This window comes from Zerene cesonia, chromosome 2 (genome assembly GCF_012273895.1).
Source record: "Zerene cesonia ecotype Mississippi chromosome 2, Zerene_cesonia_1.1, whole genome shotgun sequence".
NCBI classification, from domain to species: Eukaryota; Metazoa; Arthropoda; class Insecta; order Lepidoptera; family Pieridae; genus Zerene; species Zerene cesonia.
Window position 1 is genome coordinate 4,028,920 of NC_052103.1, and position 12,781 is coordinate 4,041,700.

At 32.2% G+C, this 12,781-nt stretch overlaps 1 protein-coding gene across 4 annotated transcripts in view; it reads right to left on the reverse strand.

The window, feature by feature from the left end:
- Positions 1-3,133: 3,133 nt before the first annotated feature.
- The window catches only part of LOC119834277 (LIM/homeobox protein Lhx5), a 47,391-nt gene continuing 37,743 nt past the window's right edge, over positions 3,134-12,781 (reverse strand). For 3 of the 4 annotated variants that reach the window (XM_038358640.1, XM_038358632.1, XM_038358616.1), the window contains exons 6-7: positions 4,478-4,736; positions 3,134-4,214 (exon numbers count right to left, since the gene is read on the reverse strand). In XM_038358640.1, coding sequence (XP_038214568.1) covers positions 4,060-4,214; positions 4,478-4,736 — 414 coding nt within the window. In that variant the 3' untranslated portion in view covers positions 3,134-4,059. The remainder of the gene's footprint in view (positions 4,215-4,477; positions 4,737-12,781) is intronic. The other variant, XM_038358624.1, reaches the window with a different exon arrangement.

The following is a 12,781-nucleotide window of genomic DNA, read 5'->3' on the forward strand; positions in this document are numbered from 1 at the left end:
TCAATCACTATACATATATGAAAATCTAATATACATTCGTAAAAATTTTAATTAATTTAAACAACAGAGGGATGTTCATAAGTTTAATATGAGAAATAAATATAAGTTAATAAACTGCTCCTTCAGACTATCGAAAACTAATAAATCTTTCCTCAGTAACTCAGTTCGCTTTTGTAACAAACTACCCAAAGATATAATAAATTTACCAGAACACAAATTTAGAAAACTTATAAAGTGTACTCTCATTTCTAAAGCCTATTATAAAATTGACGAATATGTAAATGATATAAATATTGAATGGAAATTGTTATAATTAATTGAAATTTGTATTTTATCTATTTTTATGTTATTATAATTTTTAAGTAATCATCATCATCATCAGCCATATATTGTTCCCACTGCTGGGACACAGGCCTCCTATAAGGGTTCAGGCCATAATCCACCACGCTGGCCAAGTGCGGGTTGGCAGATGTCACATGTCGTCGAAGTTTGAATTCTTGGACATGTCGGTTTCCTCACGATGTTTTCCTTCACCGTTTTAAGCAGTGGTGATGTTATCCACATGTGCAGATAAATTGAAAAATCAATTTATTTCCTGCACGCTCCGCCCCGGTCTCGAACCTCGACTTATCGATTTTGAAGTCCGAGGTTCTCACCACTGAGCCACCACTGCTTTACTGAGCCACCACTAATAAGTAATGTTTTTGATATATTATTGTATTGACGTTCGTAAGTGCACCTTTGGGGTTTAAATAGAAATAAATAATTTTGACATTAACTTTCACTTATTCTGATGAAAATCTTGTTTTGACACCGATCGTTGATTATTGTATAACAATTACAACTGTCATTTTAGAGTGGGTCAAAATCGATTCTATAGGAGTCGGTTACATACATACTTATACGATCGAAGTATACAAACCTAAAAGCATAGAAACACAAGGCTGAAGCTAATAAAAGCATTTTAAGCGCATGATGTTTTTGCAACAACGATTATTAGTGTAAATGTGCTCATTATGATTGCATTGTTTATCTAAAACATATTATTTATGTAGATGGTAAAATATATAGGTATCTAGGCATTATTAGGGAGGTATTTTGGGAGCGTCCGTGTATATACGTACGTACATAATATTATAGCCCCATAGCATCAAGTAAAAATTAAACGGGGAAAAATTTTTTCGAAATAATTCCAGACATTCCTGAGATAAGTGCATGCAAACAAACAAACTATTCTGTACTAGCAACGTTACTGTACTAGTTACGTTACTTCTCGCAAGTATACCGTCAGTAATCAGAAAACACTCAATATGGGGATCCTGACTATAGGGATTGACAGAACTGTTTGAGTAGGATTAATAATATTTGATTAAAGATAAAAAATAAGCTACATAAGTATTCATATTAAAGCCACGATTGTTATTTCATGTCATGCTCAGCTAACATCAGAACTTATTGTATGATTAATAATTCTATTTTATGTACGCTTCAAATAAAATAGCGTTGTTTTTTGGGTTCAATACCCAAAAACGCTATATAATATATATTAGTATTCGCTGTCCGTCTATCTATCTATTGTAGAAAAAAGATTCTCAATTGTTGCTGCACTATTAGTAAGGATTGTTTTTCTTCCAAAAATAGTCTTATCTAAACAAAGAGTTTAACACATTAATGTGTCCCTTAACTAATCGTAGCATTTCACATTTTCATTCATGTCAATAGCTGTCATTAGCCATTCATTCGCACTTCATTCGGTTAACACGGATAAATAAATAGCCTCAATTATCCGGTAAAGATCTAGAGATGTCTTGTTAGATATGTTTAGAAATCGGTAGAGTAGTTTTTATATTAAATCAAAACCGATAAACAAGCAATAAAACCTTCATAGATACATATTGCTTGTATACATATTGCATCAAAATGTAACTAAAACAATTTTTTTAAAATAGATTTATCAGTCAAATTATAAAGTAGGTATTAGGAAGTACGATCCGTTGGCCACGATCTGTCTCTTTTCAGAAGTATATGGCCTCATTGGTCCTTGTGGAGTAAATAAATTGAGACCTAGATTTTTCAAAGATTTTTCGGTAGAATTGTAAGGTTGTTAATTATGTAGCAGTTATTACGTATATTATGCTTTATGTAGCCAAGGTCATAATCATCATCACCATCATCAGCCCATATATGTTCCCACTGCTGGGACACAAGCCTCCTATGAGGGTTCAGGCCATAATCCACCACGCTGGCCAAGTGCGGATTGACAGATGAAACATGTCGTCGAACTTTTGATGAATTGATGTTTACCTTCACCGTTTCTTTTGTAGCCAAGGTATGTATTATTAATGAAATTACACGAACTGACTTATGTAGTAAATAGAGACGAGCTTAATAAATCTATATATATAAAAATCAATTGCTGTTCGTTATTCTCGCTACAACTCGAGAATAGCGGAGGCGATATTAATAACTTTCCTTCATAATCCAGGGTAGGTATAAAAGATTTTATCTTTGTTTTTAAGGTAAATGTTCCAAAAATATTGTTTTTGGAGTTGCGAAATTCGCCGGATCAGCTAGTCAATAATAATTTCCAATTGAAATACAGTAGCATTCACTATTGCAGTAGTGATAATGTTCATAGTACCATTTAATTTCTGTGAGTAGCATAGTGTGATTAAAGTTGTTTTTATTCACTTTCACCATTTCTCTAGAGCATTTTTGTGTATTTCTTATAATAATGATCTTAATATTATTCATAATAAATTTTATGCATTTAGACAAACAAACAAATTTAATTAATACTTGTAATTAATTCATACTTTGAAACCTACAACAATACTCAATTTTTCTCATAAATTTTGTATTCTGTAATCTGTTGTCGGGAAATAGTTCAGGTTAATATAAAAAATAAAATAAACCAATTATCGAATAGATTTTAATCTTACAGACAATTCCATTATATTTTATTAATTTACTAAATACAGATAGACAACAGTATGTAAGTACTTGATATTAACACTTATAGTAAAGTACAAACATACATACATTTATGCGATCCTGTTTTATACACATTTCTCTGTGTACTGAATGAAAAATCTTTAAAATACAAATAAATATAACTCGGTTGCCATTTTAAGGTGTTTTTTTATTATTTAATGAATCCAAAAAGACTATATCTTTTTTAACGTAACTAATACCTTAATTTAAATAATACATTATTTTTGATTCAGTACACTTGGAAAACGTACTTTATTATTAAATACAATGATCCCTTAATTATGGAATTGCGATGAAAATACCACTATAATAATAAATATCTTACATTTTTACAGTCAAACAAATAGGTGATAATGTTAAAAAATAATCAATGTTTATTACATTAAAAAAGCAATGTTTAAAAGTTGAAAAATTAATAAATAAAAATTAAGTCAAATGTTCAAAATTGTAATGTCAAAATAATTTCTATTAAAAGATGTGATAATACACTCGATAGTAACGCACATTTATGAATATTTACAATCAATTGTTTTTATAAATCATTACTTTGTAGTATGTCCCGTAATATGTACTTCTTACTATTTCAATTTACCTAATATGCTAATAAAACATAATTAATAAATACACAAAAGATAATGCGTATAAACTATCTTAAAATAGGAACCAAAATGATTTTGTATAACGACCACGTTCTAATACCTACTAAATAAATTATGCATTTGATTTATCTTATGATATATTATAAAATTTTATTTCTGTACACTATTCACAATTTAATCACAAAACGTTACGTGCATAAAATGCTAATGATATTTAATTTACAACATTAAAATGGAGTAACCACAATTCGTACCCTTGAAAAACAGTGTCCATTCACGAATCACGAAGGCGCGTAAACGTAAAAATGCACAGAACATAAACCCGGGGAAACGAAACGTTCACAGATAACACAAGAAAACCGGTATCGTTTTCGTTATTCATCGATCGTAACGTAACGTTATATCAGTCCACAGTATAGCCAATCGAGCCGCATCAGTCGTGGTAGTCACGCGGCTCCGGCTTCAGCTACCACACCAAGCCCTCGGGGTGGAGGGGCGGGGGCGCGTCGCCGAACGTGAACTCGGGGGATGAGGGCCGCGGCAGCACCAGGTGGTCAGGTGGCGGGAATTGCTCGGGGAATTCGCCGCCTGGCAGCGACTCCATTCCGCCTGCGAAACGACCTGCTCCCGTTAAACTCCTGGCACATTATGATAGGCGTTGGTAAAAAATTGTTTTTACAAAATCGTTATGCTTTGTACTTAGAAATATTTAGCGGCATTAGGGATCTATTAAATTGTACGCGTATATAACAATACTATTATAGTATTGTTAATAATCTCAATTTTGGATATTTTTAAAGGAATTTTCGTTCATATAATTTTTATCGTACTGATGATAAATAGCGTTGCTCAGATAATTTATCTAAGTTTCGAAGTCTACCAACCTGGCTGATTAAACGGCATCGAAGGTGGTGGATGGAAGAACGGTGCATCATGGTGGAACGGCGGACCATAACCAAACTCGAACTTGCCATCTGCTGTCGCGAAGTATGGGAACCCCGGAGGCCCTTCTTCCAGACCTCCCGGCGACAGGTTCATGGGGAACCCTCGCATCTTGCGTGAGGAACCGAAGAAAGGTCCTCTCCCCATTGATGTTAGTTGCTTTAAACGTCTCTCTTTTGAACGCTTATTTTGAAACCACACCTGCAGACAAAAAAGTGCATTCGTAAATTATTTTTGTGTATAATCCTTCTATTATATACATGTCAGAAAGTGGATTGCTAATTCAATCCATGGTTGCAATTTTTGGATACGTTAAAGAGACAAAATTATTTAATCAAATTAAAGGCGAAATAAGTTTCAATACATAAAGTTCAAATATACTCGATACACTTTACAATTTCATTTACGAGAGCCATTGCAACACACTGCCTATCTCGATACCACAAAACACCTAACAATTTTTCCACAAACCTATTTATTTGTTGAATAGCACGAAACCGCGTCAATACAAAATCGCGTAAACGAACTTTGTAAGCTTAATAAGCAATAAAAGTGAAAACATATCACTTTGTCGGTGTGTTACAAAACATTTTTATATATTTACGAGGCCGCGTGAGATTGTGGTCGCAAAATGTTTGTTCGTACATTGGTTTATTTCACGCGTAAGTACATTGTGTAATGCAAAAACCGCAGCCAGTTTATGAAACCGTGTTCTTTGTTGTTAATATCATTAGGAGTGTGTTGCACTTTGTAGCGTATATTGCGAGCAAGCTTTGGGAAAGGGAGTTTTTCAATTACCTTTTCTAACTCTAGATATAAGCGTTTGTATATACTGCATGAAATACGTAGGTGTTTTTTGTTTATAAATAAATCTATCTTGAGTATATGTAGAACTACATTATTCTCATACTATATTATACTAACTTAGAGAAGTTAAAACTTTTCTGACACGCAAATCTGTCGAGTACGTGTATCGCATTCTGTCATGTCCTTGCTTAAGTAATCCAAATATACTGCGACGGTAATTAAACTAAATGTTTCTTTTAAATCTGTGTAAGAATTATAAAATCATGACCAGACGATCGTTGTGCGTTACGCCGCGTTATGAACGAGTCGCGTGCGCGCGCGCGACTAATCTCTAACGACTTCGTACTCTCGTGTGTGAGAGCCATTATATTTGGTCTCGCCTGTTAGGATTGTGTGAGACATGCACTAACACTTGACAATGACATTCATGCCGTTTTGCATACTCGATGCTTTGTAGGTCATGGTACAGGTGGGAAATACTGCAGTTCTAACGTTATGTTAACACGTAGCGACCAGCGTGGTGCATGCGTGTCAATCAAAGCTTCATAACTGTTGCTTTTAACTTCTGCGTTTAAGAACTTTTTCTAAAATAATATCAAATATTTAATGTATATAAGAAAGATTTTCTTTATATAATGTAATTATTGCGGTATTCCCATCAAACATTTAAGTAGTTATTAATCAACTCGCAACGACAAAGACTGGCAAATGAAAACCAGTTGAGATATTACTTTTTTGGTTCATGTTTTCGAAGATTATATTTCTATTGCATTTGTATGTTTAAGTCCTTGAAGTAGAGAATTGATACATTCAAAATACGATATCCAAGTTTAAAAAAAACATCATCAAAATGATACCATTGCTAATCTATAATTGTATGCAAATTTGGCAATTCTTATCAAGAATTTTTTGTTATTCTAGCAAATGACAAAAGCCTCAAGGTTTTTAGAACATCCTCCTTTCACGTCGTTGTGTAAATTTAACAAATTTATTTACACTGTATCAAACGGATTGTACACAAGTTAACGTACATAATTCAAATATATTGTCTATTTCACACGCGATTTAAACACAATTTTCTCATCTATTTATATTGACCGTATTTATTTGAATTCGTAACGGCCGGTTTGTTGCCGCGTCTGACGTGTCATTATTATAGAAGCATGGTGTTCTTTTTTTTTTAAATAAGTAAGAGCGAATATTCGCAATTTGAAAGTTACCAGCCACAGATAATACATAGTCATAAAAAAGGATCACCACATGACTTTCTTAGCTTCTGTATGTAGTTAATTAAATGACGGTATCTAGTCTCATGCTCAAAAACTTAATAGGCTGTTTTATATCATAAATACACTCATAGCAAACAGGGTCGGCTTAAAAAATTATTAAAGGAGAGACCCCTTATTGCAAAGAAACAATCTTACTGTTCCACATCGTTTATTTAAAAGCTAACGTGAATAAAAACAAGAATTCAGCTCGAGTGAAAGTTTGTTAAAGACCGTTATTGTTTATAAATAAGTAAGCTTAGTGGAAACAAAGTTATATTGTAGAGCAAATAATATATACTACACCCACGCGATCTCTCGAATAAAACAGACTTTGATAAAAAGAGACCATAGTGACGCAAATGGCAGTTTTTGAAATGAAGTAAAATATATATAGTATTAGCAACAAAACACACACACACATCCTTACAAACTTTCGCATTTATAATATTAGTAGGATAAGAGAGATAAGTAAGTTTAAATATGGGCGTCTGTGCATGTGAATATCAGTCATACAAAGACGTAGGCTAAATTTGGTGATAAAAGCATGGCTATCTATAAAATCAGATTCCTATTTTTGACCTTTTTTATTGTCCTTTCTTATTGACTAAATTAAGTGTACACATTTTGAATGCGATAGTTTTAAATATTTCGTTATAATTTTAATCCGTACCAACGTTTGACACTAGGTATTATTGTAATTTTTCACTATACTTACTTTAAGCAATGTTTCTAACTGTATATTCCCAGGCTTTTTTCTAAATAGTCCCGTTACGTCCGAAACAATTATGTTTATTACTTAATCGCTCGTAGACGATATCAAATTTGGACAAAAAAATTAAACATTAGAGCTATTACGTATAATCACTTGATTATAATGATCACTGTTTTGACAAGACCTGACGTTGTAGTTGCCATTAATATACACTTTTTGTATATAATTCCTTTTCATAATATGACGTTAATTCTTTATAATTAAATAGAATTTATGTGAAGTAGTTTCATATTTAGCCAGAATCTATTGACTCTAATTATGTATAAGGTATATATATAACGCAATGGATACGATATATTTTTCAATGTCCCAAAAATTATTGTTTGTAAATGCATAACATTGAAACTTAAGGTGTTATTCAGTGTCATATATTAGCCACAGATGTAAAAAGGGGCTATGTCGCATGGCCTCTAAGACCGTTCCGATCGTGTCTCCGTACGTTAATTGTGTTTAATGTTGAGGTTTTACGATCATTATAAAGCGTCCGAGATGCATTTAACGAATGTTCGCAGCAGTGGTTGTATGAAATATAGCGTTTAACACCAGTTTGCTTGTACGGCCGGCGTCCCGGGGCGAAGGGGCCGCGCGCCTTTACCGTATCGTCACCTTTGGAGTGCTTTGACCCTTATTTCTAATATCTTGGAACGAATACTAGCAGTTTTACAAATATATCTCCTGGTCACACGTGCCGAAAGAACTCAGTAATCAATATAACAATATCTAAGTTTAACAAGGTTGGAATTTTTTTTAAGACAAGGCTTGATTGAGTACCTACTTTTATTAATTTATCGTTTTTTTAATTTAATACAGATATTATGTATAGATTAAATGGTTGATTCTGATCCACGCTTTTAAAATAAGCTTATCACTAAAGTCATCTATTTTTTTTTGCTCCGGGTTTCAGGACTCTCCCTTGGACTATGAATACTCACTTTTAGGTACTGATAGCCTTCGGTTGTAACTCCTCTGCGCTGGTTATTGTTGACTATGCTAAATTTAAAACGTAACTTACAATGTTATGACAACTTTCATTCTTCAAGGGAAAATCCAAAACATAACGAATATTTCTTCTTCCAAATTTAAACTGGTAATTAGCGCTATGTTTTGTAACATAAACCAAAAATTAATATGGATTAAATTTTACTTGAAATAATAGAATTTCAGATAATATAGATTATCACGACTGGCATAAATAACAAAATACCATAACGTTCATTATACTACTTTATAGTGAGACTTAAATACATTGTAGCGAAGTAGGTTATATTTGAAGTAAATATTCAATATTCCTGAAGTAATAAATATAAATCAACATTCATATTACATAACCGTTAATACTTTGATACAAACAATGGCTAGTAAATACCTATAGTTAATAGATAACCATTTTTACTAAATCGACGCAAACTCTTTAAAGGAATTATAAAAAACGGTTATTATTCAACATGTCTACAAAGCTGCTAGGCAAAGAAAAATAGTGCAAATTCAAAACGCGCTTACAAAGTAGGCTATTTAAATTAAATATCTACGTTTCAAGTACGAAAAAAGGCGGGAAATACAAAGGCCACTCTGTTATAAAAACAAATCATTGTCTATTATCGTACATTCACCGGGTGAAGATGATTAATAAGTTTGTTGTGTATTGTTCTCAGGCCGTAGTATAAATATCCGAGCTTACCTGAAGGCGCCCCCTTGCGCTAATGAGTAGATTTGTTTGAAATATACTTACGTTTTTAGTTATATCGGTTAATAAATCGGTTACAGTTAGTTTTGTAGGTTAAGTATCACTGTAATACATTTTTTGTGCATAGAGTTATATCTGTAATGCTAACTATTAAAATTGTTTAGAGATAATAAAATTGATTGATATAATTTTAAAATGACTCTTTAAATACGTTTCAGTTAGAAGTTTCGCTGAATCTGTTCAGTCATAAGTATTCTTTTACGAATGTGCATATATTTTTCATTTGTTATAACATATCGTAAAAATTTACCAAGTAATCTATCCATAAGTATGCTAAAATGGGCTACAAGTCTCGTAAGGTGAGTGAGGTGAACTAGTAATTTGGGCTCAGAGTTGAGAGGGCCCAGCGGGCGGCCGCCTCCCCGCCGCGCGCGACACAATATACCTAACCTTACCGATACTTAAACACTGAACAGTTGTACAAAACCTTTTTGTTTCGTTGTCGTTCCGCCATAAACTTTATTATGTCATGCGCCATATGCGAGATGTACGCAAAATTTTGATCCCTTGCCGAGTTTCGACCGGTATACCCAAAAATTGGATTATCACTTTAATTTTATGGAAAATGGTTTTTGCACGCGGTTTCCGTTTGAATTACACGACGTTTATAGTTTCGAATAAGTTGTCGATATTTTATTTTGAATGAACTGTAATATTTTAAAGTGTTTACTACTTTTCTTGAATATATATTTTTGTAAATTAATAAAATTGCTCAATAATTAATATTTACATGTAAATTTTTTGTAAAAAACGCTAGTAAACGTGATTTATTCATTATATTATTAACCCTTTTGTCTCCCCGTGACCACGCTCGCTGTAAAGTATTCGAAATGTCGGATTAATAATATAATGAATAAATCGCGTTTAAAATCCGTTACATAGTTTTTAATTTCTAAATGTATGATACTTGCGTAAAATCAAACACAAGAAAATACATATTGTTCATTCAATATAGATGGAGATGTTTCGTGGAGTTTATTAAATTAATACTCGATTATAACTTAAAAAATACTTGTAACATTACGCTGCTCAAACTGATACTCGCATGAAACAATTCCAGTCTCCGCAGCAAAAACATTCAAAAATATTGCGTTGATTTCAATTCCAAACTGTTCATTGAAAGCAAATGTTTGAAAATGGAATACATACAGAAAAAAAAAACAAAAGAGAAGATGGCGTCGCTGAAGGAGCGACCACACTGCGCGCTCTGCATGCGCCATCTACAATCAATTGGCGTATCGAAAGGTAAAAGTAAATTATTATAGAGCGATTTAAACATTCTTAAAACACATGTATATAAACATTAAACGTTAATTATATTTATTTTGCGTTTTCATTCGTAATATTGACTAAATATGTAGTTGTTTAAATGTTCCAAATAAACTGACCAATTCTTGAATTACCTAACATTGAAAAACAATGTATGTGCGATGATTAAAACTTTAAAGTAATTTAGTTAACACAATGTAGATTTGTTTAGGTGCTATTAATTAAAATAATAATATGTTTACACAAGCGCCGACAGCTATATATTTTTTTTTCAATTCCTCGTTGTTTTATCTATCATCGTGCGCAAACTTGAGCTAAAATGAGTTCAGTTATTAATTATCTATCTACTAAGAGATTATTTTTGGTTCGTAAAAAGTTGCTTTGCACAAGGCAACAGAATTACCACTTATTATGAATGTAAAACACGCGTCCTCAATGTTTATTCTGCTAAATTTACCGTGCTCACTGACTTGTGCCTTATTTTAGTTAATTAGACGTTCCCGCTCGAGTGTTGTGCGTTATTCTTGTATCTCATTTGTTTTCATAAAAATAATTACTTTTACTCAAATAGCAAGTGAAGAACAAACGCAATTATAATACGATGTGTCAATATTTTTAAATAAAGCGTTAGGTACATAAGAATAGCCAGAGGCATGATTATGGAAATAAGTCTATTGAATAAGGAGCTTGTAAAAATGTTAGGTTATTATCACAGAACTTAAATGAAGCTGAATTTGAATAGTAATCTCTATTCGATTGATTGACTATTTAGAAAATATACGTGTAAAATCCGTTCTATTTTGAAGAATAATGAAAAGTAATAAAGTGTACGATTAAGATTCAATGCATATGTTATTTTTGTAAGAATTGCTAATTTCTTTTATCACAGTTCGTAAATAGTAGGTACCTATTTATCTACATAATTTCTTCAAACCTCTTTTGAGTATATAGATAAAAAAGTGAAAAAAAAAGAAATAAGCGCAAACATTTAGTTACTTTAAAATAAAAGGAATAACGTAGCATTGAAATTCATTTTTATTTTGTAATGATATTATATAAAATATCCATAATTCATGATCCATTTAAAACTCTAACAAGCTTTTCTAAACCCTGATAACGGTATTACGTAACTCTCTCAACCAATCAAAAAGCAGGATTCATAAATCGAATTCTTATCAGTAACACGCTGATAACACGCGACACAACTATTGGTCACGGTTTTCAATATGGCTGTCGTTTGTTTGAATTTATTTTACTGCAGGTTTTATTTGCTTTTTAATGGTTCAAGATATGTTATCGGAATACCTTTGCTTTCAAACGTACATAATATACTATGTAAACAAAACTAGGTACTTACTAACGCTTAATTTATTTATATGTAGAATGTGTATATCATAAAAAATGCATAGAAAAATAATTACACCATACAGAATACTATGTTAAAAAATGAGTAAAAGTTTCTTGTATAAAACGAATTAAAGTCACGTGGTAGGGTAGGTGCCAAGAACTCAAACTATTTCTTCCTAATATATCATGGAGATGTGACTACAACTAGCTTAGAATACTAGAGACTTAGACTCTCATCCCTTACGGAAGGGCAATATAGGAAGCGTTCAAGTTGAGTAGACGTGGCCTCGCATGTCGACCGTGACCGCTGTTTAGTGATGGAATTAACGATAATTTAGTTTCCTATTTTAGGTCTATTTTTTTTTTTCTAACGCGTGTGCCTTTTGCTGTATATATCTAGTCATTTATATCTATGGACGGTAATTAAGACATTTATTGTTGCATTTATTCCTGGATTACCATCAAATCAGATCAATGCATTTTAACTACTGTTGATAAAGCTCATACTTATAGCTATTAACGTTAAGAAAATTATGAAATTTATAATTTACTGCTAATTTGCATACATATTTGTTTTACAAAAAACAAATGCATTTTTAAACTAAAAATAAAAGTGCTAAATAAAAATCAAAACACAAACAAAAATATTAAGCTTTCACCTTTGGCCTTGTATATTTGACCGTAAACATTTACCGAAACTGATGTTATTTCTCCAAATACCCATAAAAAGAGAAAAATGGCCACATCTCAAAACCATAAACCAACTTCGACGGTATACAATGGTAAAAACCACAAAAATCAATAATCGACAATAAAACGGTCCATCGATATCGATATAGTCACGTCACTAGCGGCGTGAAGCGTGAACTCTGTTACGTGCCTATCTCTGCAGCTGCGAAACGATAAAACTCTTGAAATCGGTCAACGAACCATTTTTTCTAAATAAAACAAATAGCTTATGACAGAAATCATCAGCAATTAAGATAACTTTTTCTCATTTTTTTCGAGGTTTTTAGGCAACGTCGCAGACCTAAAAACT